Genomic DNA, 27,414 nt, shown 5'->3' on the forward strand with positions numbered 1-27,414 from the left:
CATCCGAATACCCTCAAGTTTGAATAGTCTGCAGGTGTTCCACTCCACTTTTCCATTGGTGTCTTGAAACCAATCACACTGGATGGACATCTATTGACCAAATAGCACACAATAGATAATGCTTCTCTCCAGAAGGACTTAGGAAGAGAAGCATTGATCAACATACATCTGACCCTTTCCAAAAGAGTTCTGTTCATTCTCTCTGCCAGGTCATTCTGCTGTGGTGTTCCTACCACTGTTCTGTGTATGGTAATGGCGTTCTCCTTACATAACTTCACAAACTTATCTGATAAGTATTCCAGCCCATTATCTGTTCTCAGGTGTTTAAGTCTTCGATCACTCTTGTTCTCAACTGCCAGCAGCCATTCTTTGAACTTGTCATAAGCTTCATCCTTAGTCTTTAAGATGAATATCCATACTCTCCTTGAGTAATAATCTATCAAAGACATGAAGTACCTGTCTCCACCATGAGTTTCTGTCCGAGAAGGACCCCATATATCTGAATGAATGTAGGCCAATGGTTGCTCAGTTGTGTGACTTCCTTGACCAAACGATACTTTTTTTGATTTTCCAAGAGCACAACTATCACACAACTCCAGTGATTCGATCTTATCTCCACCTAACAAACCCTGTTTAGACAGCTCATGTAATCCCTTCTCACTTACATGTCCAAGCCTAAGATGCCATAGCTTGGTTATGTCTTGTTGTTCCTGAATACTTGCTGTACTTTCAATAATCGTTTCACCTTGTAGTACATATAGGAGGTTCTTTTTGACAGCCTTCATAAAAACCAGAGATCCTTTTGACACTGAGATACTTCCTGCTCCTGATTTAAATGAATATCCCTGAGCATCAAGTATTCCCAATGATATCAAGTTTTTCTTCAACTCGGGCACATACCTAACCTTAGTGAGTACTCTGTCAATCCCATCATGCATCCTTATTCTGATATTTCCAGAGCCCTTTATCCTGCATGATTGATTATTTTCCAACAGTACCATGCCCTGATCTGATTCTTCCAAATTTTCAAACCAAGATCTTATGGGATACATGTGAAAGGAGCATCCTGAATCTAGTATCCATTCGTGGTTTTGATCACCTTTAGAAACCACCAATACTTCTGCTGAGTCATATCCATCTGAAGCTATGGCCAGAGTACCATCTTCCTTGGGTTTTTTTTATTGCTTCACTTTTCTTTCTGGACAATCTCTTCTTAGATGCCCAACCTTTTGACATGCATAACACTTCATATTACCCAAATTTCTGTTCTGGTATCTTCCTTGACTCTTCGATCTGGATTTTTGGCCTGTATTTCCCATTGGGTGTCCTCCTATCACTCCCGCCCCTCACCGTAAGACCTTCTCCATGTGATTCAGTGTTTATGTTTGACTTTCTCTGAAGTTCCTTGGATTGAATAACAGACATAAATTCTTCCAAGGTTATTGTCTGTTCTCTTCCATAAAGCAAAGCATATCTGAAATTTTCATATGCTTTTGGAAGAGCATTCAGAAGTATCAAAGCCCGATCTTCATCCTCAAGCTTTACTTCAATATTCTCCAAGTCATCCAATATCTTGGTGAATTCTTCGATCTGGTCTTCAAGGTTCTTCTCATCCTTTATCACAAAGGAATACAACCTCTGTTTCATGTACAGACGGTTAGCCAGTGATTTCATCATGTATAAATTTTTGAGTTTAAGCCACACCGCCGCTTCAGATTCTTCTCTGGCCACCTCCCGAAGAGGTCTATCACCCAGATAAAGAATAATTGCACTGTGTGCTTTCTTGAGCAATTCATCCTTGTTCTTTATCTCATCGGACATCTCCTCCTTCTTCTTAAGAGCTTCCACCAATCCTTGTTGTATCAGGATTGCCCGCATCTTAATTCTCCAGAGCGAGAAATCGCTCTTGCCCGTAAACTTCTCAATATCGAACTTCATTGATGCCACTATCTTTGCTTAGTTTTCCACAGACGGCGCCACTTGTTAGGAATCAATCCAGAAGAGTTTTGATGTTTGAGAATTACCAGAAAAACAAACAAGAACACAATCCCAACGCACACAGATCAAAGCACCAACTCACGCGAAAGCAAATAAATAACACAAGTATTTACGTGGTTCGGCAAGGAATTTGCCTACGTCCACGGGATAGCAGCACAACCACTTTATTAATCACCAACAAAACAAATCCAAGCTCAATAACCAAAGCTTATTACAGAGATAGTTCAAGATTTTATACTTGAATTCTTCCCGTCACAATCTTCTCTTAGTTTCTCTCTTCCAAAATCTCCCATTCTTCTCTTCCAATATATTCTGAAAAATTTGATTTTCTGTTATGTTCATTGCGGCCAGCTTCCATATGCTTTTATAGAGAAATAAACCGACTTTCATCTTGGGCTTTAGGTCAACAGCAACTTACGGCCCAATTATAAAGTCAACATGGTCCAATCCGATAAGCCTTCATCCATCAGTCTGATCTGCTCTTGTACTTCGATCTGCTTTGATCTACCTTCAAGCTTATAGCTTCTCGGACACTTCATCTAACTTTTAACCAAGTCACAGTACTCGAGCAATCGATCTGCATGAACTCATCCGAAGACTCATCTGACCATTACTTCGATCTGATCCCAGTATTCGATCTGGACCATGAATTCATCTGATCACTGAACTCATCTTATTTGCACTATTTGATCTGATCTCTTCTCTATTCTTATTCAATCTGATAAAAGCATACTTCAACAGTTTTTGATAATTTATTTTTTCTAAATTTTATTTCTAAAATTCATATACAAAAACTATTATTTCTATATGAATATTAAGCTTTGAGGGCACCATTTTTGATGCTCGCCTCAGACCTCAAAATCTCAGGTTCGGCACTGCATCCCTACCAATATTAATTGCTAGCATTAACCACACGGGTAAGATCATTTTAATTTGTTTTAAAGCAAGATTTCAACTAAATAACTACTAATTGATTTTATGAAACTTTATTTAGGAAGTTTTTGCAAAAGATTATGCTTTTGTAGAAATGATTAAATTTATAGATTAAAAAAAAGTTAAGAAAAATCAAAAGTTGGTGGTTTTTGAAAACAAATGTGAAAATCTAAAAATCAAAGTTGGGTAGTGTTTGATAAATAAGTGATTAGAGTGATTTTAACATTGATCTTTTTATTAGAATAACTTTTGGAGAATCATAATCAACATGTAACTAGCTTTTGGATTTCAATTAAGTTAAGTATAGGCTAGCACATATTTGAGTATAAAGAAACACACAAAAGTGATTTTTTTAAGCCAAAATCTAAGCATAACTTTTTTGCTAGTGATCGCAAACATTTTTTAAAATAACAATAATTTTTTTTATCATATAATTTTTATGGATCAAACTTAAATTTTTTTAATTTTTTTTTTCCTAAAACAAGAAAAATGAAGGTGAGCAGGACTTTGGTCGAACTATTTAAATCCAGTAAAATTCAGAAATTAAATTTTATTTTCTCAAAAGAACATTTTTTTAACACGTCAAAAAAAAAAAAGATTTTTATCGCAAAATTTCAGAGTTATTTTTGTATTGTTCATTAAAATCTCGGGCGATCGATTCTGTGGAGCTGTAACGCGTTTCATTCATGTGGGCGATCGGCCACAGACAGATGAAATGCAGCAAACAATAATGGAGGATGCCACTTTGTACCGGCATCTGCACAAGTTGGTGGGCTTGAAGTCTGCGGAAGAGCTTGAAAACTTGCTCGAAATGCTATGGCAGACCCGCAAAACTGGTCTTTCCGCTCCACAAAAGTCTTCCCTCCAGTCCCTTCTCAGACTACCCATTCTCACCGACCTCGATCCCGTGAGTAATTATTGCTCCCTTCGCGGTAAATCTTGTGTTTTTTTTTTTTTTTTTTTTTTTTTTTTACCGGTTTTCACTTGCTACTATACATAATTTATTACTGTTTTTTAGACTAAAAAAAATCCAAATCAATCACTAAAAAAGTATGGAAGAGTATGGCAAACCAAGAAACTTTAAGTGAGATGAAAAAAAAGGTGGTTACTTTAAAGGGCTTTCCCTTAAAATATAGCTGGTATGTTATACCTTGTGTTCCATCCAAGATTACATCTGTTAACCCGGAGTTTGAGATTTTGTTTGAAACTACATGGTTTGAACAAAGTGTAATGTGATCATGTTTTCGGTTTGATTCTCTGTTGTATGCATGTTCTTTACTGGCCTCGCGCACGAACTAAAGTCAAAGATATCTCACTTAGTACAAGCTAAACTTAGTACAGTTTTAGCGGCACCATATAGGACAAAAATTTGCTTGAATAGGTATCTTGTGATAGGTGTAGACGTGAAAGTAGTACTTTTGAAATAAAAACTAATATTCTTTTTATGAACTGGGTTGGGTTTAGAAATCTGTTTAATCAGAACCATGAGACAAACTCATAGGAATTTTTATGTAATTGTAAATAATTACCTGGCATGCTTTGCATGCATTGTCTTGAATAGTTTGTCCTGTCCGTCCAATCCACTCATTACAGAGTAGATCTCTACTTCATTAAGGGTTAGCTGAGACTGTTCAATTTGTGATGTTAGTGTTCTTGTAGATTCTGAATCTCTGATTAAATTTTGACATGCATTTAGGTGTTGATTATAGGTGCTGGCATGCCTTCGTTCTCTTCTTATGAAGTATTTGAACGAGAGTTTTGGTGGTAATTACATCTTGAAGCTGCTTCCACCTGATATGACACTGGAAATGCAAAGCATTCTGCTTGTAACATTGCAGAAACATCAGAGTCAGTGGAAGGAAGAGCTGTCCCAAGAAGAGGTAATTAATCTTTCTTCTTGATTTCAAAGAATACGGTATCCTGTCTATGCTAATGAATTGTAGAAATTTCTTTGACGCATGTGATTTTTGCAAACATATTATGAGAGATGATGTGCTGCACATATTTTTGTTATCATCTTTGATTGTAAGAGTTTTATGCTTCTCTGGCAGCGTTTATTCGGAAAGACCAGATTCTCATATCAGCTCAATGCTGGCCTTCCGATGCCCTCCCCATCGTTTTCCTTTACCGAGGTTTCTGGGTCATTATTGCCACGACAATATCCTATTACTCAATTCAGCAGTCATAATTTTGGAGGCCATAATTCGATTGCTGCTGAAAGAAACGTGTTAAGTTTTCCGTCGATGTTAACTCTTCAGAACGACGCGTTCCCAGGTGACACTGTGGTATGCTATTTTATCCCTTATGAAATAAAATTATCTTCCCCACCCTTTACCACCTTTTTGTCGATTCATCGAGATGTTTTGACATTTATTCATGCTGCCTCTGTAATCTGGTCTGTTGTCCATTAGTGTATAATATTAAAGTAACATGCTTATTTCTGTCTTATGTTGTTTTCTGATCATTCACTGAATTTCCACTCCAGAATCCACGGAAATGATCAACTTTAATAAAAGTTTTCTTTCTTCTGGAGAAAGCTATGCTGCTAACTTGTGTTGATGTATAAACTTGTTGCAGGGAACTTTTCCCCAACTAAAGTCCGTGACATGGACTGTAGAGAATAAGAATGCGGTGCCAGAGAGCCGAGTGGCTATTATTACGCTTAAGGTATTCGAATTTAAGAAACTTCTACGATTGTGCTCCATTCGATCGACCGAGACATCCAGAGTGTGAAAACTGATTTCAGCTAGTTGCATAAAATTTGGAATGTAAACAAAATATATGGGAAGAAAGAATAAGTGAATAATGAGTAGCCTAATGGGTGCATCAATGAATATGAAATTACACGACAATTGGAAATTACCACCTTCTATCATTTACACTCTGCTAAGGTTGCATATTGAAGTTTCATATGAAATTTTTTCGGTTATCTTTGATATAAAGTTCTTCGTAGTAATTGTTATTATCCTCTACCATATGCAATTGATGGATACATTCAACTTTTATATTTTTATGAAAGAATCATTAGGTTGACTGAATATGGACATTTTTTTCGTAAATGTTTCTCAATATATTTTCCATTTTTTTAATAAACATGCATCAGGAAGTGCGTCTCTGGTTCTCTGTACAGTTGTCATACCATGTTCCTTTTCTTGATTCCAGTTCCTTCTTATGTGATAGCTGCAAGATTGTAACAAGTCTCCTCCAACGGACACGGAAGTCAAGTTTCAACTCACAAAAGACACACTTGAGGCAGTGCTGAGATCATTGACTTACATCAATGAACAATTATCACGATTTGTAAGTGAAGTATTCTCTGTTTTGTGTCTTTCATGTTTATCACATCACAATGATAGGACCCTGCAAGGGAAACCTTTGTGCCTGTAGTATAGTTCTGTTTCTCCTATAAAGCTGCTGGTTATTCCTTATGAGTTATGTCACTGAGCCCAAAATGGTGTTTTTTGTTATGGTATCCTCATCATGACAATTGCTAGTTTTTGCAGTTTTGTAATGTATATATATTTTGTTTTGGTTCAGGAAGGACTCTCTTCTTCGTTGCAGAAGAAACAACGGCGATAGCCAATCAGTTTTCCAGTAATACGTACATCTTGCATTTTTGTTAGTACTCTTGTGTTGTCGCTCGGTGTCAAGATGAATATTACTCACCATCTCCAGCAGCCTTTCTGTGTAGAGTCGTCTTCTTTTTGCCTTGACGGGTCTCAACATCGCTTGAGACCCTTTATTCGGGTGTCACTGGTGATGTCCCGAGAGACCGTGCCTTGAATTTTTAAGGCAGCAATCGCTTGCATCGTCATATTTAGCAGCAATGGAATTATTTACCACCAGCTACTAATGCTCGAATGATAGGATAATGTATTTATAGCCTCATAGGAGGTTTACCAAAATAAGGTCACCTATGTATAAATTATTTTTAATACATAAACCCAAGCTAATGTGTAAATGGTCATGACTTATCATTGATGTTTAAATATCTATTACTCAGGTGCCTCGACGTTTTATTGACTTTTGCCTCTATTATTCAGTTTAAATTAACAAATATTTAATTTAAGATATAATTGATCGATTAATTATGATATGATATGATTAATTTTGGCCAGATCTTTAGAGTTGCGCAAAACAAACTTTTGTTGCAAACCTTTTTGAATGTTAAATGTCAAAGCCCTCCTCCCTAGCCTAATTTATGCTTGAATGCGTGTGGTGTTGTCGTCCTCAATAAGATGTTCAAGTTGATGAAGTAGGCAAACATTTGGTCAGTGGTTAGGTGTTTGATTTTTTCTAACAACATTTTCTTGGACTGCACAGAGTTTGCTCACGTGGTTTGCAGAATATTGTCTTGACCGGAGATTTATCCAGCGTACATCAAACCGTAACCAACAGTTATTGATTTCCATGTCATAAAAGAAAATATATCACATAAATAATCATGTGACAATAATATCAAAGTTGCATAACAATGTATACTACTAAAAATTTGTTACAGTCCTATCGAATGTTCTATACCAAATCCCTACAGTAACATAAGGTTCAGTCTTCGTCTTTTTTAAGATCAAAATGGTCGAGTTATTTATTTATTTATTTTTTTACGGTTAAATGGCCGAGTTTTGAAGACATACTTCTGATAATTGTATATTTTGGTTAAATCACGGAGGAACAATTTTATATGTTTTAACTTTTTAGTTTTGAAAGCATTCCTATTTTTAATAATGATTAATATTGAAACAAATTGTAGGATTGTGTGTTATGGAACATGTTCTAAGATGACTTGTCCTAATATGATAAACGACCATTTTCCTGACTTCTTTTTGAAAGTCATTCCTTAAGAACCGATACTATGTTAGGACTTAAGATGGAATGGTTCAATGGATTTATATTCAATTTATTATTATTATTATTATTATTATTATTATTATTATTATTATTATTATATACAAATTCACTCAAATTTGTTGGGGCAATTTTCAGATCCATCATCTTCAATTTAAGATATTTTCAAGCCAAAACAAATTCTCAAAGTATAAATCCACTTCTGATGCAATCAGTATTTTGTTTATTAAGTTGGTTCCACTCCATTAAAAAAAAAAGAATTTAACATATTTAAAATAAGATTGATGTTTACTGCTTTATAAAAAACTATAGTAACTCAAATATTTTAAATCGTTAAATAACTAAAGTTTAATGTTGATTGTTCATTTACAAGAGCAATTATTAATTCCAATTTTATATATATATATATATCTATTTATTTTTTGATAAAACATTTCTTATTTCATGTTCAAAAAATCAATATTGTATTTTATATTATTATTAGAACAATAAATATTTTCTCTTGTCCGTTTTGCCCCCTCAATTTCCATTTATTTATTATTTTGACCTTCATCCACCTCTTTCGTCTGACCCTCTTCTTTCTCAAGGGTTTTTGCAATCTCTGTAATCCCAAAAGCCCTGTACGCAATCCCTATTGCGGATAAATACGATTCGACCCGTAATCCCACATCAACTTTACCATTCTTTCCGTTTTCATTTCAGATTTGTTGTTCTTTTGGGAAAAATATGCTGTAATGGAAGTGCTTCTACATTCAGGTACCCCATATTTTCCTAATTTGCGTGAAATTTAAGTTTTTGCTTAAATATCTTGCAGTATTGTTTTGCGGTGACAGCGGCGGAGGGAGAGGGGGTTTGTCGGGGCAGCCTTTGGCCATCTGTCTTAGATTTTTCGGTGGTCTTATGGATTTTATATGCGCATGCAAAAGAATATAACATCGTCCTTTTAAAATTTTTGGAGGTTTGGTTCCAAGGACTTCGAGCTCGGTCCAATATGTGGACATGAGCTAGTAAATTTTTTGTACTTTTTGGCCTCAAGATTTGCTTTTTTTGTTTTTGGTTATTTGTTATTTATTTATTTATTTATTTTTGATGTTTTTTCTGAACTGAGTTCTTTGGGTAATGGGCTTGGTCGTTAAAGAGTGAACTCGAGGTAAACTGGTTTTTACAACTATATACATGTGTTGACTGTATATGTTGGTATCTTGTTTTTATGCTGTTATGTGTAGTACATACATGAACATGTATACTTATGTGAATGCATCAGTAAATATATCTTATGAACACCAGCATGTGAAATGTCTGAAAATTAGTGTGTATTTATGAAGCCCATGAATTCTTAGCCATTTTTGGTGGGATTGAGAATCCATGCAAATTAGAGAAAATTTTTGTTCTCAAATGAGAATTCAATCATTCGTGTAATTTGAAATTTCAAGTCACGTTGGATGCTTTCAGATTTCAACGTTTGGTATCTTGTCTTCTTTAATTGGGTTTCAGTTATTACCATGAATAATGCCATCATATTTTATCTGTGTGATGTGGAGTGGTAGAAAAGCTTAATTAGTTATCATTCTAATTTTCTGTTTGATTTCTTGTAAATATCAAACTCTAATAATTTTTGTTTAGATGTATGAATCACGATTTATGCAAAATATATTAACTCCAAAAATACACAAGTACACGACTGTGATGAATTTTTAGTATCAATTCCCAATAACTATTTTTTGAGATTCACGGCTGGGAGAATACGGCCTTCAGATTCAAGACTAGAGATTAAAAATGGCCAGTGGTAGTAATAATTGTCCTAGACTCCTAGTACATGTGCTTATTTAAACATTCAATTTTTTATTACAAATAATTAATTTGATAACTTGTTTCTGTAACTTGACAAACTACAATATCAAATAATGTTTTAACAGGGATGCTTGATAGTCGTTTTTCTCAATCCAATTCACTTGCTTGTTGATTTCTCTTTTATTTTTGAAAGTTACATCTTGGTCTCGATAGATTGCATATTTTTTAGCATGTTTCAAATGAGAACTTATTTAATGCTGATAAAATGGTGATCATCTTGTTGACCAAATCAGTATTTTTGCTTCGTAGCTGATACATTGTGAAATGTAGATGTGCTTATTTTTATTTTTTATACTTGTGTCTTGCGGAGGTTAAAGTTCTAAATTGAAATTGACCGCACACGTCCATTTATGACAGGGCATACCGTTAGCCAGTGAAGTTTTGATTTTACTTTCTTGAAGATTTTGGGCTTGCTTGGTATTGTTTTACTTTTAGGAGAGTTGTGTGAAAATTATTGGGGAAATATTTTGAGAAAATAAATTTATGTTTGGTTTTGTTTTGAGGAAATAAAATTGTCATTATAAATGAAATTAATTACTAATATTTAAAAATGAATTTGAATATTTTGACTAAAAAGAATGAAAATGAGATACTGGTGTTTGATTTTATTTTTATATGACGTGGGACATAGTTGGAGAAATGAATCTAAACTAGGGTTTGTCCTTTCTCACTTTATTTTTGCCGTCACCCCCAATTCACCTGCAGAAACCTTCATCTTAAGCAAGCTGCCTCTCACTGACGCTATAGTAATATCCCAAAATCTTATCCGGAATAGTGGTAAAAAAGAATTCGCTTTATTTCATTCTTTTGCTATTTGGTCATTAAATATTTTTTTTTTTTTGCATTGACGGAGTGCTGTGCGGATGAGTTCAAAATAGGTGCCAGGAATTTGATTTTAGCCCTAATTTGGTCCTTATTATCGACAAGGAGGCAAAATGGGTTACATTTTTTCATTTTTTAGGATTTCCGATTATTGACTCTCTGATTTGAGTTGCAGATAAGCAATTTAGATCGTGTGTTTTCCCAGATTTCTGATTAGTCTGTCATTGGCTAACTCCTAGATCTTTGATGTGGTTCATGTCAATAAATATTGAGCACAATCAAATCTAGGTGCAGAATCTATAAAACTAACGAAATGGGCCTTCTATAGTTTTTGTTATTGTTTATATCCCCATCACGTGCACCGATGTATATTTAAGAACCGAAAGATATTTATAATCACATGATTTTCTTTTCGTGATTTTTGCCATTTATAATTCAAGTGTCTTGGTGATAGAACAAGATTTGGAGAATTTCCATCGCAAACTAGTTATAGAGTCCACATGTGGTGTACTAGTCTACAAGTACACTTCTCATGAAATATTTAAGATTTGTGGCATCAGTCGAGGTGGTAAACGGGAAGGGTTAGATTGGATTTGATTTAAACAAGGTTGGTATGAACAAGATTGATTGGCTGGTCAGATATAGTGGGATCTACGTCGGTAAGATATAGTGGGATCTACGTCTACCAACATGTGCAGCCTTCTTTTCTCATCTTCCTCGACTCATGGTATTAAATTGTGGGAAGAAATCAATTCGGTTTTCATCACTTGAATTTTCCGCTGATAAGAACCAACCGGTTACCTGAAAATATGGACCATCTCTTTAGGTCCATCGTTATCCGTTTGGCTTTCTGTATGCAAGTTACCCTTACCTTTGACTTCCTACACAGCTTTGGTGTTGGTCCTTGGATGTCTGCCACTCTGCCTTAGCCAGCAATACCGACCACCGAGCCTCTTTCTTTTGCGAGCATCCTGATTCCTGTGTTTGGCTAAATGTAAGGTTGCTGGGCACTTGACATTTGGCTGTGACCTTGATCAGATATTTATCTACCTACTCTGGCCATGGAAGGCAACTGAAGGCTGCCTATTTTTTCCTACCACTATTTGTCCTAAGCCTCTCCGAGCGATCTACTGGCATCCCACAAACTTGTCATGCTGATCCATCAACTATCCACACCTAATTGGAATCTTGTCGATCAACTATTCACCTCTATTTCATGGTACCCTTATGACATGAACTTCTTTCCTCATCATGGGAATTCAAACTCATTGGTGCTGTAAAAGATACAGCCAGTTTGACTAGCAGTCTGGTTGTCCAATTGAATTCAGCTAGTTTTTTTTTTGAATGAAGAATTCAACTAGTTAGTACATTGGAAATGTGTCCTTTGCAGGGAACTTAGGAGGTGATTAATCAATCCATTTCTGTAACTGTCAAATAAATTGTCTGGGCGTACATGCATTTTCAAATGGTCTTATGCACTGGTTCTACTCACTGAACGAAAATCTCTGAGATGAAAATATTAAGTCACTATTCCTATAGATTGTATAGCCTTACAAAGTTGACTTTGGTTCTGGGGTTAATTAACTGCTTGGATTACTATTTTTAAGCTTGGATTTTCTGTAAATGATTATTTTCTATGTGGAACTATAGATTGCTTTAAATTTAAATTGTTTATCACTTCTATCTCTTAGTGGTACATTTTTGTATCTTCTTCTACTAACCATTCCATCAGAAGAAAGCTTTAATCTTCCTCCTAACCTCATCCCTGAATCCTCCTCTTTATTTTCTTTTCCTATGTGGTTTAAATTCATATGTACTATTGCAGGCATTTTTGGGGGTAAGTAAGTTCAGCAAACAGAAGGATGGCTGATGAAACTTTTGATGAGAAGTCATTGTCAGAGAAACTGTCTAAACTAAATAGTTCTCAACAAAGCATAGAATGTATCCTTTCTTTAGGAGGCAGTAGTCATTCATTTACTTTTTAATTTGGAAGTTGTAGTGTCACCCGACTTAGTTGACATTAATTTTCTGAAGAGGATTGTATCATCATGCATGCTATTTTTCTTGTTGCTTGAGTGATGCAGAAAATCCTTCATTTCATGCATGTACATGCTTCTTCTTCAGGGAATATTTACCCATTTTTCTACTCCTATCACCTATGTTATTCCATTTACCCTGTTGGAAGGAATTTGACGTGTTGGAGGGCTTTAAAGGTGGGTGTGTGAGGGTTAATATACTTTTGTATATTATTCATATCTATCTTGTGTTTTGAACTATATGCCATTACCAATAGAAGGATCGAATTTTACAAATTCTTTTTATCTTGAGACACATGTTTCTGTCGTGTTACTTAATAAGCTGTATAAAAAGTAATTGTTATATTTGGTTTATGAAATTCGAAATAGTTTCAAAAGGAATTGAATATAATAGTGCGCGAGGAAAGTGAAACATTGTCATTTGTTTTTAATGTCCAACAGTGATGTAAAGTATAGATAACTTATTAGGGTTATATCGGTAATTTTGTATAGTGGTCATACCTAAGCAACCGAGTTAATTATTGGTATATTTACTGATTGGACGAGTTATTCGGTGCTACGAGGATGCTAATTGATTCTCATGAAGGCTAAGCTAATACAATCATAGTTATGAGGAAGCCAATTATTTTGAGAACAATCTTAGTTCCCTAACTGATAATAGCTATATCTCAGACCTTCTGATTTCATAACAGAGATTTTTTTAAAGCCTCCACAGTTTCTGTTCTTTCCTGGGATGCTTTGGTTTTTGTTATACCGTGTCTTTGGTAGGTTATCATCAAATGGTGGTACTCTTCGAGATTGCGCACTGCAGCATCTCAGCATTTGGAGAAAAAAAAATGCCAAATTTTTCTTTCCAAAATTCAATATAGGTCGACGGCGTTACTTATCAAATGATTATGGGTCATGCAACTCGCACAGTTCTTGAAACCATTGTTTTAATTCTGAAATTTACTGTCATTGTTTTAATTCTGAAATTTACTGTCATTGTTTTAATTCTGAAATTTACTGTCATTGTTAAATAAAGATGCATTTTAGAGATATATGAGAGTAAACATGAAATTACATCTCTATCAATGTTGAGTTTTTCTCCTTGGTTTGTTTTTTCATTGTGTGCTGCGTTGGTTCTGGATTAGAAAGAAATGGGAGGGATTTCTTGTTGGGTGGTTTTCATTTCACCTGGATTTTGGCACTGGATTGTGTTATTTTGATTACCCAACCCAATCAAGTTGCTTAAAAATATTTTTTTTAAAAAAAATATGTAAGTTGCTCAAGTTTTTCTTGTGGCCTGAATAAGATCAGCATGAGACACAATGGATTGGGTGTCTCAAGCATTGTAGATGTTGCGGAAAAAAATCTTTTTTCTTCTTCATTTTGTATAATTTTGGTTGATATCGACAATAAAATCCCTCAGAAATGTGTGTGATTAGTGGTGCATATCTTGATTTGTATTTTGCAATCGGAGATATTTTTTGATTTATGGCTGTAGATTTTACAGGAGTATTTTATAATGATCGGTAGATTATTATCTTTGATGTAATTTTTTCAATATACTCAGTTTTCTTTACTTTCCCTTATAGGTTAGGTTAGGTTAGAAATCATTGAGAAATTCCATTTATTCAATGGACTAAGTTTTCTTGTATACTATACATATTTTCTGATGATTTTCTGGGAATGCAGTCCTCCCCTACCATGACAGGATACATGACAGTGTAAACTAAAAAACAATTTTCTTGTTTATGCTTGTGAGATATTTTAGTGATTGTAATGTGAAAGTTGAATATGTATCTGAAGATATTTTGTCGCATATGATCATTCAAAAATTTCAGAGTACGATGCAGTTTCTTTAACATCCAATCAGCTTTGTCTCGGTGGTGCATATCTCACCGGAAGAAGGCCAAGCATGTTGTTGAAACATGGGATAGGCTATTTCAATCTGCACAACAGGATCAGCGGGTATCTTTCTTGTACTTGGCTAACGACATCCTGCAAAATAGCAGGCGCAAGGGCAGTGAATTTGTGAATGAATTTTGGAAGATCCTGCCATCAGCTCTCAGGGGTGTTTATGATAGTGGTGATGAAAATTGCAGAAAAGCTGCCACTCGGCTGGTATTTCATCAACAACCTTTCTTATTCCACTAATACTTTTCTTTCCTTCTATCTGAGCACGAAAATAATTGCATAACCTCCTACTGAAGCATAACCAACCAGTGCCCTCGTCCATTGCATGGCTTCTCGTTCTCTGCCTATGCTTGTGTAAGCGTTGCTTGTGTTGGGTTGATACTATGTAATATACTCTTTCCATTATTTTCATGGCAATGTTTTAACTTCTCCTCCCTTTTTTATTTTTCTGAAGGAGTGGATTCTTGTCTTACATTCTCTCTGTAAATACTACAGGAGCGAGTCTTGTCTTTGGATCCTCATGGATATAATTTGTTTGCTTCTTTGTTGAACTTCTTTTACATGTTTTTGAACTCTAATTGTTCTTAAGATTTGCTAAAGTACAAGCATGATGGATGACTGATAAATTATATTATATTGTTTGCTACGGGCATTCTGAGGATGGGAGAGTACCTATTTTATCTAGTGAGCTTTGTCCTGCATATTAGTGGTAGAATTTTTATCAAATTATCTTGTCAAGTTACATTTAATTTGAATTTGACTGCTGCCAAAAAATTTCAACAATTATTTTTTCACGTCTTCTGTAGATGTGGCATCTATCTATCTGGTTGATGACATAAGGGTACTTAATCAGTTTATGTTTGATAATTTTTTTCTGGGAGGCAACGGTTTTACCTCATTATTTGTCAAACATCAGGATTTCTGTTATTTCGTTGCTGCTTTGAGACTACAATTTGACCCAGTTATCCTTATTTCCTGGTGTTCCAGAGCAATTTTCATTCCTCTCTTTTGTGCAGCTTTATGCCATGTTGCATACTGTTTCTTTCTTATAATCACTCCCACCATTACACCACTTGGTTGGTTGGCTACAAGGGCCAAATTTCTGTAGGCTATATGGATACGCCTTTTGTTGTATTATTATTGCTCTTCTATTTGTTCTCGCCTTCTTAATTACTAATATTTTGTGTTCTCTTTCCTCCCGAATTTTTGGGGATGCTCTTTATATCAGGTTGACATTTGGGAAGAAAGAAAAGTATTTGGATCTAAGGGTCAGAATCTCAGAAATGAACTGCTAGGAAAGAATCCTCCACTCAACACCGGAAAGAATCCTTCTCTAATCAGCAGTGGCAAGAATTCAAATCCTATCAAAGTTATGAAGAGAGATGCCCAGTCTTTGAGAATTGTAAGTAGACTTTGTTTTGGGTTTTAATTGGCATTTTTTGTTAGGTTTATTCTTAAGATATTCTTCTTTTTGCTGATTCCAGAAATTGGCTGTTGGAGGCATGCCGGAGAAAATTTTAACCTCATTTCATTTGGTACATGATGAGGTTGCCAATGAAGATGCTGCCTTAAACAAATGCCGAAGTGCTATTTCTAGCGTACAAGAAATCGAGATCGATGCTGTGAATGCTCCTTCTCAAGGTTTGACCATAGTTAGTTTCCTCTGAATTTGCTTGCTGTTTGTAATGATTATACCTTGGTTGTGGTTTTCTATTATGGTGACTCCATGAGTGCATCAAGCACGCTATTAACTTTTTAGGAGTGTTATAGATTCTTTTTTCTGATTCTATGACGATGTATGAATGTTGTGAAAATATCCAAGTCAATAGATGCTAGATGCAGTTAGTTTATAAACTTTCTGATGTATTTTAATTTCGTCTTCAGGAGATGTTCAGGGTTCTGTTGTTATGGATAACATGGAGAAACAGGAGAACATGCTTCACCAATGTGTTAGCCAGCTTGAAAAATGTGAAACAATCAGAGTGGCTTTGGTTTCCCAGCTTAGAGGAGCTCTGCAGGATCAGGTATGCTTTTACTTTGGGAGAAATCCTCTCTGCAGTTTATTTGGTTGTTGTTGGACGCATATTTATGTGTCGTAATGTTCAGTGCTAATCAACAACCTATTAATTTTATGCATGGATATGGAAAATCTTATATATTTTTTAAGATAGTATGTATCTGAATTTGGAGATGTCTAATAGGATAGAATGAGTTAAATAATAAGTTGAAATCTTTCCAAAATAACTGTAGTACTGTACAATGAACTAATGCCTGGAAATGTTACTTGATTGTATGACTATTGTTACAACTTAGGAAATTCCCAATCCTTGTATAGATTTCAAATCATAGGTGAGTGAGAATGTTACTAATGCAATTTTGACTCTGCATTTTCATGTCCTGACACATCATAACTTTCCAGGAGTCAAAGCTGGAGCTGATTCGGAGCGAGTTACAAGTAGGATCAATCTCCATCACTATCCTTCTCTACACAGTCACACACGTTCTTTTGTTTACTCTGGTGTGGACACTCACAACACACTGGTTTTTACCATGAATATTAATCTACGAATGTTTCTAGATAGCTGGTTTCCAAAATGCTAAACCACATATAGGTAACCCATCTTTGTTGAAAAAATATATTATGGGAATTAACTAATGATTTGTATTTTGTCCACATCGTATAATAAGAATGTGTATATACCAAAAAAGAGAGTTTTAAAAGCATTCGTACAAGGAAACTGAGATGGAAGTAAAAAATCTAAGCTAAAATAAATATTGAAACAATCTAATCAAACCCTCTGAGGAAGCAAATCACTGGTATAATATTTTCACATGAATATGAATAATTCAACATTTATGCCCGCTCCTCGAGCTGGCTTAAGAGTGGCGTTTGGATGGTGAAGTTCTCCAAGATGTTTGGATCGAGAATTTCTTTTGAAAAAATGCTTAAAAAAATACAGAAGCTAGAAAATTTAGCTGTTATGTATTTTATTCTGCTTGCACAAAATAAAAAAGCTCATTCTGACTATTATATACAAAACAAGTGATCAGCTTTTGTTTTTAAAAAATAAAATCATTAAAAATGTGCATATTGATAGTTTCTCTCTTAAGTTAGGGTTTCTGCGTCGAAGCTGACCCGTAAACAGATTCGGTACACCATTTACTTGGTAATTGCCTAATTGGTACTGAAAGCTTCTAAAATTAAATTGATTAGGCTCCTTCTGTTTAAACCCTAATAGAAAATTGTCAGTGTGCCACAGCGCAAGCCATTTTACTGATTGCGATGTGATTTTAGGCCTTAAAATCAATTTTTGCCTATTTTAGGTAGATGATTGCTTATGTTTCCTCACCATTTGTAGTGGCCCATCAAGGCCAAATGGTATGATTTCATGGCTCTTTTGTTATTAGTGGTATACATTGATACCTGTTGAGATCGAGTTTTCTTTGGTTCTGCTTTTATTTCTTTCCCCTTGGTATATGATGTGTAACACCATTGCAATAATTCCATGTCTGGCTAAGTATCCAGCCACGGATACCTGCTACCACCTGTTTTATGTGTTTCATGGTTGGTTTTGAGCTTAGACAGAGTTGTTCGTGGAGAATGTGGCATGTCTTGATGTCTGTTATCTGCCATTTGGCTGTTAGCGCTGGACGTCATGAGTTTGATGTAATACTTGGTGGGATTAAGAGTGTTGAACTGTGCAAAGTTTCTTTCTTGGTTTTCCACATAGGTCTGTATTTCTTGCATAGGAGGCTATTTCTTGATTTGAACGTCGGTAATTCTGTGGTTTGCCTAATAGATTGTTGAATGAAAATTTGATAGTTGCATTTTGTGAGCAGAACCTTTAGATATTTGACCAGAAATCTTGTTGGATGAGAGATCCAAGTAGTACCTTGTTAGATCCGTGCAGCATGAAGACTTGTTGGGGTGAGGAGTACCTTGATCGCTTTTTCCCAATTTTATCCATAATAAAGGGAAGATCAATTTTTATGTGCTTGGTCCTGTTATAGTAAGTGATATTATGGGCGATACTAATGGCTGATTAACACAAAAGAATTCACTGGACTAAGTGGGATTATTGGTCATACTAATGGCTGATTAACACACAAGAATTCTGTTGGATTTTCTACGAAGTTTTTCCAGTTATCTTACCCAACTTACCCTACATATACCATTTGACAGTCTTGAAATCGGTCTTTGCGCTGCTCTTGGATACAATTGCGCGTTTGTTACTTCTTCCGGTGACCGAGTTCCTCTATTCTTGGGGCAATATGCTCATACAGGTTTTCTACCTATATGGACTTTGCCCAATATTCATGAACCTATATTTTTAATCACTTTTGGATCACTTTGTGGAGAGCATAGTTATTAAAAGTGCAAGGAGCCACAAGGTTTTGGAGCCCAAGGCATGCTCCTTTCAAAGGTGATGGAGACTCAGAGAAAAATTGATAGAACTACTACATATATCAATTAATCCATTATTCAAACAAGCTACACATATTTATAAACAACCAAAATACTTAATGAGACATTTTTCATAAGATCAAAATATCATTCAGAATACCAAATTAAGTTTGAAAAAGTGCAATAAAATGATAAATTGAAAAGAAATGATAGAATTAATTTTAAGTTGTATAAAAGGGAAGTCGTTGTAAATGCTTAAGAGAATGTAAAATGCAACTCCCTACGCGTCCCTGCCATGGGTTTTGGTTGTAGGTTGGCTTCTGTGCCAAATTTGAAAATGAAGTCGAGGTATATTTATGTATGCATTGTAGATGTAACCATAAAATTGGTTAAAACCAAATAAAATATTGCCTATACGTAGAGTAAAAAAATATGTGTTAGATCAAGGCGTGTGCATGGTCATTGCCTTGGGCCTGCTCCATGGCATGAGCGTGAATGTATTTTTACATTGGGCACAATTTTTGAGAAAATGGAAATTTTCGCTTCCGACTAGTATAAGCACAAAAACTTTGATAAGTTATGCCATCATTAGTAGATAATATTTTAGTTCATGTGTAGCAAGCTATCTTCTCTTATCAATGCAGAGCATATGAAAAAATGGTTGAAACACATTTGTTACTCTTTCTGAAATTTTTGGAAAAAGAGTTGTCTAAATTTTTTTGGCTTTAACAAGTAAACCCCGTATACATGATTAAGATCAATAAAAGTTATGAACTTACTAGATCGTGATTGGTTTGAAACTTTAGTTGGGACTAGGGCATCTCATGTATTGCCAGGAACAAGATGAAACATCGTTCAAGATCAAGAATTGTAAATTGGCTATCTATTTTAGGTTTTGTGAGTGCACCCTTAATTCATATGAAAAGATCGAAGAAACGTTATTCACGGATCACGTTAGATAAATTGCTTTGGGAATTGAAAATTGGGTGTCCTAAATGATTGTTCCGGAGAATGGTATCACAACAAATGGTAGGCCAATTAGCAGAAAGTTTGGAGGAGATACAATGGTATAGCATCATGGACCATTTTGTTCCTCAGCATTCCTAATCTTCTTCCCTAACTTGGAGTTCTTTTAGCGGTAGTTGGATGTAAGATTCCGTGCATTGGAGCCTTATAAATTCATTTTTGTGGAAACCTAACGATATAGAATGACGGTATCTATGATGCCTTCGTCATCAGTTTGTACCCGAAGATATCGCAAATGACGCTGTTGCTATAAATACAGTGTATACACAAGATTCCGACAATTTGATTTGCCTGATTTACTCTTCGTTTTCATCCATAATTAATTTGTACTCCACTCCTTTCTCATCAAGCCATCAAGCTTTTTGCAGGTTATGCATTTCTTTCTTAACATATTGTGTTCTAGGTTTTGATGACTGATACACCACCCTATAGTTTAATCTGTTATGACTGATTCAAGTTTCGGAAGCTGATCTCTGCTTCCCCGAACTCTAGACTTCAAGCATACATTTACATACAAAATTGTGAACTATCTAGTTTCGGTACTTTGTTTTTATGTATTGGTGCACGATGACATGATGGGATAGAAGGGTTTAACTCTTTATGCAACATGCAGGCTGCTCGGGGTCATATTGAGAAAGCAGCGAATATAAAACTGCAGCTCGCATCACCCTCCTCGGCACCAGCTGTGAACCAATCCATATTTTCTCCCAGTCTGACAATAAACAATCTCCCCGCGCCTCCACCTTCCAATCCTTTGACGTCTTTTGTGAACTCCATCGACAAGGAGGAGTCGCAGAAGTTGACGGCAGCTGCGGTTGCTGCAAAACTTACCGCTTCCTCATCTTCTGCCCTGATGTTTACATCTGTTCTCTCCTCTTTCGTAGCGGAAGAGGCAGCATCAAAAAGCAGCGGGTTGAAGAGGCCCAAGTTAGATACACCCATTCCTTTTCCAGGTTTGACCAATCCGGAGGGAAATAATTCAGCCTATTTTCCTACTACGCAGCAAGCATCAACTAATATGCCATCCGTTCAGTCGTTAGGCGTTCAGTCTGTGTCCCAGTTGAACCCATTACAAGCTCCATTCCTTCCACCACCTCCAGCTCCGCCACCACTCGCACTTCCTGCTAATGTATCCGGGAATCCGTTAATGCAGTCTACAATGATGGGGCTGCCATTCAACTATGGTGCCAGCAACATACTTCCTGCACAATTGTCTTCAAACGCTGCTGCTGCGTACACCAGGCCAGGCCTTCCACCCCAGCTGCAGAACCAACAGGCTCAGTCACAGCAGCAGCCACCTGCAAATGGTGGATACTTCAGGCCACCAGCCGTTGGGTTCTATGCTCATAGCCATCAGCCGACGACCCCTCCCGTACACAAGCAGTGAGTAGGTAATGGTAAGGTAAGGATTCCCCCCTTGTCATTTTTGTACATTTATAGAAGTCATTAATGGCATAGGAAGTATAATGTTTCTTTCGATATCCTTTAGTACACATTGTGTTGTCAAGATGGGTATGTTTTTAACCAGGAAATGTGGTACTTTTGGCAAATGTAAACATCATGTAGAATTTGTAGTGTTTAACTATTATAGTCTGTAACTGGGCAATGTGTTGCTTTTGGACTTAGGCTTATTGTGGTTTATGTAAACACCGAGTCAAACTAATTCTTCTCTCTGCACATACCATTATTGCTTTATTGACTGTGTTTATTATTATTATTTTTAAATTAATTTTGGTAAATATAATATGGTGGCAAAAATTTATAAGAACAAGTTACTCAAATTTTCCATTTAACGATCATACCTCATTCAAATCTTAATTATTTTTTAATACTATGCAATTTATTTAAACTCCACATATGTTCAGTTTACATAGTGGTGGTTGTGATGCTATCCTACGGAAATTGCATGCAAATCCTCGGATTGTGAGGTTCATCAAGTTTATTATTTGCAGTGGACAAAATTTAAATATGAAAGATTTTGGCTCCGTTTGGATAATCATTTTAAAAATGTTCTTAAAAAATGTGTTCGAATAAGATTCTTTTGAAACATTTTTGAAAATTTTTCGTTCACTTAAAATTTGAAAGTATAATATGATTCAAAAAAATAAATAAAATGAAAGTATAATTTTTAAATAACAATTAGTATTTTCGGAGATTAAACTTACCTCCAGTTTTTCTTGAATATTAGAACTTTATTGGCCAGAATCAAGTTTACTATTTATAGTAGGCAAAATCAACAAAGAACTTTGTGCGATTTCAAGAGGATAAAACTAGAAATTTTATACAGCTGAAAATTTTTATTCGAAATATCAATGTGATAGCTTGCGCCCGATCAAGAGCACTGATCCAAATTTTGCTTATCTTCTTCATCTGAAGTTTTCATGTACCATTTTATGGGACGAGCTGTAGTTATAGTCTTATAGATACCTGCCATTTAATCATACATCAACTTTAGTAAACAAATTATTTACCATTATTTTCAAGTAGAAATTAAAATTAAAGTTACCATTTCATCCCAATCAGTTTTCCATGTCATGAAGCCTAGTGCCAACATTTGAGTCACAACTCCACTCATCATTCCAACCCATATGCCCTTCAAAATCATCAAATAATTTTATAATTCCATATCACTAAAAGTCATCTGTTATAATTATTAACGATCGAAGGCACACACGATATATGCGTAACATAATAAATAAAAATTACGTAAAAAAAATTGAGGAATACAAGGAGTAACGAAATATATGAGATGAAAAGAAGTTGATAAGCGCGCGGTTACTATAATTTTTAAATTAGAAATGATAATGAATCTTATCAGAAAGATAGATAGTACAAAAAGCCTAATTTTGATTTCGAAATGAATGAGTGTTTGCTAAATAAGGTTTAGTCTATAGTGCCCATGTGCTGCATCCAAGGATCCATTTTTTTTGCATTTGAGATGTTCATGTGAACATCTCAAATGCAAAAAAATGCGGCCGTTGGATCCCCATTCGGGCACTGCCCGAATGGGGTAGCATAAACTAAACCGCTAAATATGTAATTCACTAATTTGTCATTGGTGTTACATTGACTGACTAGAACACATCAGTTAGTATAAATGTCTCATACATTACACTGCCCGAATGGGGTAGCATAGACTAAACCGCTAAATATGTAATTCACTAATTTGTCATTGGTGTTACATTGACTGACTAGAACAAATCAGTTAGTATAAATGTCTCATACATTACATATAATACATTAAATATAGGAAAGATGAATGCATATAATCCTAATGACTTTGAAAATTGTTCTTATTACCTTGACTTGAAAATGAAGCACATATCCAAGCACAGCTCCAATGGGCAAGCCAATCAAATAGTAGCAAATAAGATTGATAAGTGCAACCTTTGTTTGCAAACCTGCTCCTATCGCCACACCTGATATAAATGGTGGAAAGAGTACTGATCAAATATGACAGAAAGAACATACGCATTCTCCGAATTTTCGAGGTACGATGCTTATGTTTCCTGTTAGGGGTATGTAATTTCGTTTTCTTAAAAATAAAAAGATGAATATAACATATGTAGAACACTTACCAGAGAGGACTGGGTAAATGCCATTGAGCAACACTGAGAAAGCAAGCAGTATGTGAAGGTCCGATACGCCCTGAGCAACGTCGTCTTCGTCCGTGAACAAGTATCCGAGTTTATCACCAAACACTAAGCAAAGGATCCAAAAGAACATACCTATAAGAAATGAGGTGATCATCACCACTTTTATTGAAAATCTAGTGGCTTTAGCATCTCCCCTTCCTAGTTCATTCGCAACTCGCATGCTGTTGAGAAAAAAAAAGAGAAGAAAAAAGAACTGATACCTATCAAGATGCCTTTAGGCAGCACAGACTCGTTTGAGTGATTTTTTTTATCTAAGTAAAAAAACTAACGTACATTGAAGCACCCATCATTCCTAGACTGATCATGAACTCCCAAGCAGTGATATTAAGGCTGAAAATTGTCTTATCATGAGTTAGTGATCTTGGTTATTTTTCTGACAAGTATGCAATGATATGACTTGAAATCAAGGCCGAAAACGGTGAAGCAAACTTGTTTTGGCGTGGAGGATTACTTACCAAATAGAGAAGGCGGATATGGCGACAGTTGCATTTTTCATATATCCAGCCAACAAGACTAGGATGGCAAAGTACCACAACTCCAAGCTATGTATGATATATCAGACCATTTGCACAAGAAAATAAGTTGATAACTTTTTGTCACATAAAACATAACAATTGAAGTAACAACATGAATAAGATTTTAGCATTTACCTATGAATATCTATAGGTATATAGTTAATCTTGTGCACCAATTAATTATTGGATTTTAGTCGCAACAATCAAATGTGTCAATCAAACAACATCACACGAATTAGAAGAAGATAAACAGAGTTTTGCTTTACCAGATCGTGAGGCCGGACGACGCTGAAAGCTTCACAACAAGCAACACACATCTCTCAGTGCAGCAACACTTAACCCCTTCCATGTGTCTTGACACCATCCACCAAAAATGTTAGGAATCAATCCGAAATTTAAAGATCGAGAATTCACCAAGCAAACGAAACACACAGATAAGAACAATAATCTTAGAAATCAGATAAAACCAACGCACACAGATCAATCAACCAACTCACGCGAAAGCGATTAAACGACGCAAGTATTTACGTGGTTCGGCAAAGATTTGCCTACGTCCACGGGAGAGCAACACACACAATTTTATTAATCACCAACAGAACAATCCAAGCTCAAGAACAGAGCTTATTACAGAGATGGACAACAAAAAACTCTCAAGCTAGATACAGACTCAATTCAAGATTTTGATACTTGAATTCTTCCCGTCACAATCTTCGCTTGTTTCTCTCCTCCAAAATCTCTATTTTCTTCTCTCAATATATTCTGAAGAATTTGATTTTCTGTTCTTCTCGTTGCGGCCAGCTTCCATCTGCTTATATAGAGAATTAGACCGACTTTCATCTTGGGATTTAGGTCAACAGTAACTTATGACCCAATTATAAAGTCAACATGGTCCAGCCCGATAAGTCTTCATTCATCAGTTTGATCTGCCCTTGTATTTCGATCTGCATCGATCTGCCTGCAAGCGTATAGCTTCTTGGACACTTCATCTGACTTCTAACCAAGTCACAATACTCGAGCAATCTATCTGCATGAACTCATCCGAAGACTCGTCTGACCATCACATCGATCTGATCCCAGTATACGATCTGGCCATGAACTCATCTGATCACCGAGCTCATCTGATCTGTACTATTCGATCCGATCTCTTCTCTATTCCCATTCAATCTGATAGAAGCATACTTCAACAATCTCCACCTTGATTCTTTCAGAAGGAATGCTGCTCTCCATCCTAGCCGCCTTGGCTAATTTCCAATCACCGCATTAACTAAGTCCAAACATTTCTTGAACTTAGCATACGGCAGTGACTTAGTCATAGCATCTGCAGGGTTTTCTTCTGATGCTATCTTCACAAGGATCACATCTCCTTTTTCAATTACATCTCTCATGAAATGCATTTTCACGTCTATGTGTTTCGATCGTTCATGATAGACTTGGTGTTTCGTCAAGTGTATTGCACTTTGATTGTCACAGTGTACTACAACTTGATCTTGTTTTACACCCAACTCCGCTATCATCCCTTTTAACCACAATCCTTCCTTTATGGCCTTAGTCACAGCTATGAATTCTGCCTCAGTGGTAGAAAGAGCAACCACTGACGGTAAATTAGACTTCCAGGTGATCGCTGTGCCATAAAAGGTGAACACATAACTAGTCAACGACTTTCTCCTGTCTAAGTTCCCAGCAAAATCTGAATCCACATATCCAAATACCGGATCAATCCCATCTTGCTGTTTCTCAAACTTCAATCCCAGCCCAGTTGTGTTTATGAGATATCGAAGAATCCACTTCAAAGTTTCCCAATGATATGTTCCCGGATTAGCCATAAATCTTGACACTACACTGATTGCGTATGCCAGATCAGGCCTACTACACACCATTCCATAAATGAGACTCCCCACTCCACTAGCATATGGAATACCAGCCATATTCATCTTGTCTTCCTCACATTCAGTGACTGATTCGCAGATAGCTTCAAATGCTGTCCCAGAGGGGTCAAGACAGATTTTGCATGATTCATATTATACCGCATAACAACCTTCTTCAAATAGTTCTTCTGACTCAGATGAATCTCCTGTCTTTTCCTGTTTCTCACTATGTCCATGCCCAGAATTCTCTTCGCTTCACCCAGATCTTTCATCTTAAACTCTGTGTTGAGCTGTTGTTTTAAGGATGATATCTCTGTCCTACTTTTACTTGCGATCAAGATATCATCAACGTAAATCAGTAGGTACAAGATAATCTGCCTTTCATCCTTCTTCAGATAGACACATCTATCATATTGGCTTCTCACAAAACCAATACCAATCATGAACTCATCAAACCTCTTGTTCCACTGCTTAGGACTCTGCTTTAGCCCATACAATGATTTTCTCAGTAAGCAGACTTTGTTCTGGGTTTTCTGATGTATGAAGCCCTTTGGTTGTTCCATATAAATGGTTTCTTCCAGGTCACCGTGTAGAAACGCAGTTTTCACATCCATCTGCTCAAGCTCCAAGTTGAGCTGGTTCACCAGTGCTAACATAATCCGAATGGAACAATGTTTGACCACTGAGAATAGACCTTATTAAAATCTATCCCTTCTACTTGACCAAAACCCTTTGCAACCAATCTTGCTTTATACTTGATCTGATCTGTACCAGGAGTTCCTTCCTTCTGTTTATAGATCCACTTGCATCCTATTGTCTTTTGATGCTTCGGTTTGTCTACTAGCTTCCAGGTTTGATTCTTCTCAAGTGAGTTCATCTCTTCATTCATAGCTTCAATCCACTTGTTTTTTTGTTTACTCGCCATAGCTTCATCATAAGTATTTGGCTCTGAATACTCCACCTCCTCAGCTACTGTCAGTGCATACCAAGCCAGATAAGCTTCACCAAACCTCTTAGGAGCTCTGATCTCCCTTCTGGTTCTGTCCCTTGCAAGATTATAAGTTCTTAAGTCCTATTTTGGATCACTCGCTGTCATATCGTCATCTTGCATCTCATCTGCCTCTTCATCTGGCACAGAAGACTCCACCTCATTGGTAGTTTATCATTCACACTGATCTGACTGTCCTTTCCATCTGTATTCATTTTATATCCCAGTTTGGATTCATCAAACTTCACATCCCTGGTGTTGAAGCACTTTGGACCTCTTGATTCCAGGTTCCAAACCTTATAACCCTTCACACCATCCGGATACCCAATGAATATACATATGACTGCCCTTGCTTCCAACTTGTCCTGTTTCAGATGAGCATATGCAAGACATCCGAATACCCTCAAGTTTGAGTAGTCTGCTGGTGTTCCACTCCACTTTTCCATTGGTGTCTTGAAACCAATCGCACTGGATGGACACCTATTGACCAAATAGCACGCAGTAGATAATGCTTCTTCCCAGAAGGACTTAGGAAGAGAAGCATTGATCAACATACATCTGAAGCATTGATCAAC

At 36.1% G+C, this 27,414-nt stretch overlaps 2 protein-coding genes and 1 pseudogene across 4 annotated transcripts; 2 read left to right on the forward strand and 1 right to left on the reverse strand.

The window, feature by feature from the left end:
* Positions 1-3,576: 3,576 nt before the first annotated feature.
* Positions 3,577-6,943, forward strand: LOC140892655 (uncharacterized). Of its 3 annotated transcripts, none has more exons than XR_012152875.1 (6): positions 3,577-3,838; positions 4,641-4,811; positions 4,983-5,216; positions 5,509-5,598; positions 6,094-6,231; positions 6,469-6,493. XR_012152875.1 is itself a non-coding variant. In XM_073301602.1 (6 exons), the coding sequence occupies exons 1-6, from the start codon at positions 3,647-3,649 to the stop codon at positions 6,508-6,510; spliced, it is 849 nt and encodes a 282-aa protein (XP_073157703.1). In that variant the 5' UTR covers positions 3,577-3,646; the 3' UTR covers positions 6,511-6,943. The 3 variants fall into 3 exon arrangements, 2 of the variants coding, with proteins under 2 accessions (XP_073157703.1, XP_073157704.1); XM_073301602.1 differs by having other exon boundaries at positions 6,112-6,231; positions 6,469-6,943; XM_073301603.1 differs by lacking the exon at positions 5,509-5,598 and having other exon boundaries at positions 6,112-6,231; positions 6,469-6,943.
* Positions 6,944-8,322: 1,379 nt separating this feature from the next.
* On the forward strand, positions 8,323-21,510 carry LOC140892280 (uncharacterized). The gene is made up of 8 exons (XM_073301122.1): positions 8,323-8,532; positions 12,275-12,390; positions 14,344-14,591; positions 15,613-15,786; positions 15,869-16,025; positions 16,269-16,408; positions 16,804-16,839; positions 20,429-21,510. Exons 2-8 carry the CDS (start codon positions 12,312-12,314, stop codon positions 21,200-21,202), a joined length of 1,608 nt encoding a protein of 535 aa, XP_073157223.1. The 5' UTR covers positions 8,323-8,532; positions 12,275-12,311; the 3' UTR covers positions 21,203-21,510.
* Positions 21,511-22,147: 637 nt separating this feature from the next.
* The window catches only part of LOC140888474 (protein DETOXIFICATION 24-like), a 37,432-nt pseudogene continuing 32,165 nt past the window's right edge, over positions 22,148-27,414 (reverse strand).

This window comes from Henckelia pumila, chromosome 3 (genome assembly GCF_033568475.1).
Source record: "Henckelia pumila isolate YLH828 chromosome 3, ASM3356847v2, whole genome shotgun sequence".
NCBI classification, from domain to species: domain Eukaryota; kingdom Viridiplantae; phylum Streptophyta; class Magnoliopsida; order Lamiales; family Gesneriaceae; genus Henckelia; species Henckelia pumila.

Bases quoted from the DNA above. Each gene is read 5' to 3' on its own strand.
- LOC140892655 (XM_073301602.1), top strand. From the start codon at position 3,647: ATGCAGCAAACAATAATGGAGGATGCCACTTTGTACCGGCATCTGCAC. The intron at 3,839-4,640 runs GTGAGTAATTAT...TGTTGATTATAG, and splicing joins TTCTCACCGACCTCGATCCC to GTGCTGGCATGCCTTCGTTC. The intron at 4,812-4,982 runs GTAATTAATCTT...CTTCTCTGGCAG, and splicing joins AAGAGCTGTCCCAAGAAGAG to CGTTTATTCGGAAAGACCAG.
- LOC140892280 (XM_073301122.1), top strand. From the start codon at position 12,312: ATGGCTGATGAAACTTTTGATGAGAAGTCATTGTCAGAGAAACTGTCT. The intron at 12,391-14,343 runs GTATCCTTTCTT...ACATCCAATCAG, and splicing joins TTCTCAACAAAGCATAGAAT to CTTTGTCTCGGTGGTGCATA. The intron at 16,409-16,803 runs GTATGCTTTTAC...ATAACTTTCCAG, and splicing joins GAGGAGCTCTGCAGGATCAG to GAGTCAAAGCTGGAGCTGAT.